Here is a 4,495-nt window from a genome sequence, read left to right as displayed (position 1 = left end):
AAACCCCCCAGACACTCCTCGGAAGGAAGACTGGGCAATCTACTTCCATAGAGATACAGCCTCGGAAACCCAAGGAAGGGTCGCTATAAGTCGGATTCGACTCAGTGGCAGTGAGTTTGGTTTTGTTGGGTGTCATAATATAAATAATATCAGCTTTTATAGTGAAATAGAACAATGGACTTTGATGGTGGGCCAACTACTTATCTGACCTCGGAGGAAATATTTATAAAAAAGCTTTGTAAACTGTCAAGCATTTATATTCACCTGCCCTCTCAACAACCATTTGTACACCATCTTTTATAGGCTGGGCACTATTCCAGGTGCAGAAGATAAACAATGAATAAAACAGAGAGACTACTTTGGGAAACCAACATTTAAGCACTTAAACAGAAGGGTGTGCAGATATAAAACAAAGCAAGTGATGAAGGAGGAAGCATAGGTGGGAAGGGCAGTGACAAGGGGTTTAGACAGTTGTGACTGCACATTAAAAAAAAAAAAAAGGAAGAAACATGAGCAAAGAAGAGAGTGATACTAGGTGAGGGTGAAATCATATATAAGGACCAAACCATATAGGACTTTGAGTCCCCACCAAACATTTGGTACTTTATTCCTTGGACAGTAGGCATATATTTGGCATGACTTTATTTATTTCCTGATATTTCCCAAGAGGGTATAAATTCTTTGACATTTGGTGCTTTGTTTTATTCACTGCTGTATCCGCAGTGCCTAGCACATAATTCAAAGATACCCAGTAAATAGTTGTTAAAATAATTAATCACTGGCATATATGTAGGTTATATATATGAATATGTATTCTTCACCATTGTAAGCTTCTCTCCACAATTCAGCATCCAATTGTTTTTATTATTATTTTGACCTATAACAAAACACACTTTGTTTGTCCTTAATCGTGATCTAGTGTGTCATCATTATCTTTTATATTCCTTCATTAGGCATGGAATGCAACTTGTAAAAACTGGCTGACTACAGCAACTGCCCTGGAAAAGTACTACCTTTCCATTTTTTATGGAGCTGAGTTCATTGTGGGAATCCTTGGAAATACTGCTGTAGTATTTGGCTATCTCTTCTGTCTGAAGAACTGGAATAGCAGCAATATCTATCTCTTTAACCTTTCTATCTCTGACTTGTCTTTTTTGTGTACCCTTCCAATGCTGATGAGAAGCTATGCCAATGAAGACTGGATATATGGACAGGCGCTCTGCATAAGTAACCGATATGTGCTTCATGCCAACCTCTATACCAGCATTCTTTTCCTCACCTTTATCAGTATTGATCGATATATGCTCATGGAGCATCCTTTCCGACAACATTTTCTGCAAAAGAAGGAGTTTGCCATTTTAATCTCCTTAGCCATTTGGATTTTGGTAACCCTAGAGCTACTGCCTATACTTACCTTTATAAATCCTAATAAAGGTGACAATAGCACCGAGTGTAAAGATTATGCAAGTTCTGGGGAGCCCAAATACAACCTCACTTACAGCTTGTGTCTAACACTGACAGGGTTTCTTGTTCCTCTGTCTGTGATGTGCCTCTTTTATTTCAAGATCACTGTCTTCCTAAAGCAGAGGAACAGGCAACTTGCTTCTACACAGCCTTTTGAAAAGTCTCTGAAGTTAGTCAACATGTCAGTGATCATCTTCTCAGTGCTTTTCACTCCCTACCACATCATGCGGAATGTGAGGATTGCGTCACGTCTGGAAAGCTGTAACTGGTCCCAATGCACTAAGGACAGTGTCAATGTCTTATACATCATGACTCGACCTTTTGCCTTCTTGAACAGTGTCATCAATCCGGTCTTCTATTTCCTTATTGGAGATCACTTCAGGGAGATGTTAGTAAATAAACTGAGACAACAATTCAAATTCATTACAACCTTTAGAAAATGAACTCCTGGACTAATGTTTTCATTCAGGAAAAACCGGATGTTTTTGAAAGAGATTGCCTTGCACATCCATCTGCAAACCAGTTCAACTTTGGTTTAACTTATATACATAAATCATAGAAGATCGCAGATTTGTCTCTGAGTTGAAGATATGTACCCAGAGTGTGTGAAAAGAAGAAGATGAGAAGAATTTATCCATTTCATCAGCTAAACATGGGAAGGAGTTGGCCTAGCCACGTTTAATGTTTAAACAATGTAAATCCAAAATTATATGTCTTAGATTTTCTACCTAGTATAAATGGAGAAGATAGAACAATCAGCAAATTGTCTGCATTTAATCACTAGTAAGTCTGTCAAAAAACAAATTAATTAATAAGTGTTGTCAATATTCTCTGTGTCCTTCATATTCACATGATCCTGAAATTTTATGAGAGAATTGAATGATAGAAGATTAAAAGCAAACTCACTACCATCAAGTCGGTTCTGACTCATAGCAACCCCTACAGGGTTTCTAAGATGATAAATCCTTACAGAAATAAATTGTGCTGTCCTCTTTCTGCAGAGCAGCTGGTGGGTTTGAACCGCTAACTTTTTGGCTAGTAATCAGATACCTTAGGAACTGCACAATTAGAGATCCTTGACAGAGATTAGACACACACTATTAAATAGTGTGGTTAGAATTTTGCTGTTGAGTTGAGTTTAGAATAGAAATAGAATTAGTTCAATGTAATGTCTATACAATGTTTCTTTCTATTGATCATGAATTCAGGCCAGTTCATAATTTGTCATGCTTTCCTTGCTGTACAGTTTATAGTGGGAAAAATTGTACTAAATATAACCTAAGAAAATAATGAAACAAGGGGAGAGAAATGTTTATGTTTGAGTCTCAGGGAATTTTGATATAAACAATTTTTATTAAAATCCTGAACAGAGCCTCTGGGTGACATATATTGCTAAGCGTTCAACTACAGACAGCAAGGTTGGTACATCAAAATCACCTAGAGGTGCATTGGAAGAAAGGCCAGGGGATCTGCTTCTGAAAAGTTCTAGTTTTGAAAATCCTATAAAGCCATTCTACTCTGCATGCATGAAGTCCTCATGAGTCAGAATGGACAACAGCAACGGGTTTGAAGCTATGCTTCAAAAAAAAAAAGCAAAAAATTGCAGACTGAGTTGCTAAGAATGTCAGATTTATAGAACACAAGAGTCTGTCCTGAGACCACACAAAACAAAATGTGAGTATACTGTTTTTATAATGATGGTGTTTGCTGGCATTTTATCAAAATTTGATCACTAGTTAATGGAAATATATTAAAGTTCATTAGCCTTGCTGCTCTTCATTAAATAGTGAAAAGTGAAATATACTAATACTATAAAACCAGCAAATAAGAGGAAATTAAATGGTAATATCAGAATTTGTTGGGTTAATTTTCTCTTTTCCAGGGCAAGTCATAGTTTTCCCTCCCCCAAACTTCAGTTTAAGTATTGAAATAATCTACAAGGACAACTTTATTTTAGATAGAATGACTCATATCTGAAGTGAGCTTGTTTTCATAGAACATTACATAAGACCATTGAAGGGAATGTTTTTATGAATAAAATGCCCTTTAAGAAATTACAGAATGTAAGGAATATTTATATGTTTAACAAGAGATATTCTCTCAGGACAGATAGTTAGGCACCATTCCAAGACACAAAAAAACATTTAAGGGGGAAAAATGATTAGGTTTTACATTCGCTTTTAAAAGCTAAGCAACTATTATGTAACAATTCACTTGATTATATGCACCATGTGTCCTTAGTCAAATGTGTGTGTTACCTTCCTTGATGTCATTAGTCATAATATATATATAAATATATATATAAATATATATATATATATATATATATATATATATATAAAATTCACTGCTATCGAGTCAGTCTCAACTCATAGCTACCCCTCCTTGGGTTTCCAACCTTTGTTCCGAGGAGTGGCTGGTGGGTTTGAGCTGCCAGCCTTCTGCTTAGCAGTTAAATGCCTTAGACATAGGAGTGAGTAATGTTAGAACAAATGAATGCAGAGACATAAGATCCCTTTGTCCCTGATGGGATACTCTGATGGTATTACATTCTGAGACTATAAAAGCCCTAAATATTTCCAATTAATGCTTCTAGAATATAAATAACTGAAATATTATAAAAACATATCATTCACAAAGGATCTATTTTCTTACTTGGAACTAAGCTTTAAAATATTCTTGCCATATCTTCCCTTTTATGATCAACATTTTTAAAAATTCAATGTAATTTTGCTATTACCTTGTAATAGATTGAAAATAGAATCTCTTGAATTTGTTCACTGGAAGAGGCCAGAGAAAAGAATTTAGCAAAGAAATACTTGGGTGTTTCTTCAAATCTAACAACATGTAGCTTAATTTTAATTTGTATTTTATGAAGGGTTTTCAATTTGTGAAGAAGAATTTAAAATTTGTAGTCCCCAGGTATGGCAGAGGTAGACTCTTTCTAATAGTGCAGTGAAGTATTTCATCAAACCATAAACTATAATATACAACTTGTAATGACAGAATTAAGGATTTTCATAATATATTT

General features: G+C 35.3%; 1 protein-coding gene across 1 annotated transcript in view; it reads left to right on the top strand.

Moving 5' to 3' along the window:
- Nucleotides 1–1,907, top strand: part of SUCNR1 (succinate receptor 1) — a 20,801-nt gene extending 18,894 nt beyond the window's left edge. The window contains exon 2 of the mRNA XM_007940201.1: nt 954–1,907. Coding sequence (XP_007938392.1) covers nt 954–1,907 — 954 coding nt within the window. The remainder of the gene's footprint in view (nt 1–953) is intronic.
- Nucleotides 1,908–4,495: the final 2,588 nt, after the last annotated feature.

The sequence above is a fragment of the Orycteropus afer genome, unplaced genomic scaffold, assembly GCF_000298275.1.
Source record: "Orycteropus afer afer isolate SDZICR_OR568_19922 unplaced genomic scaffold, OryAfe1.0 scaffold00066, whole genome shotgun sequence".
NCBI classification, from domain to species: domain Eukaryota; kingdom Metazoa; phylum Chordata; class Mammalia; order Tubulidentata; family Orycteropodidae; genus Orycteropus; species Orycteropus afer.
Note: the sequence above shows the minus strand (reverse complement) of the source record. Positions and strands in the feature narration are given on the sequence as shown.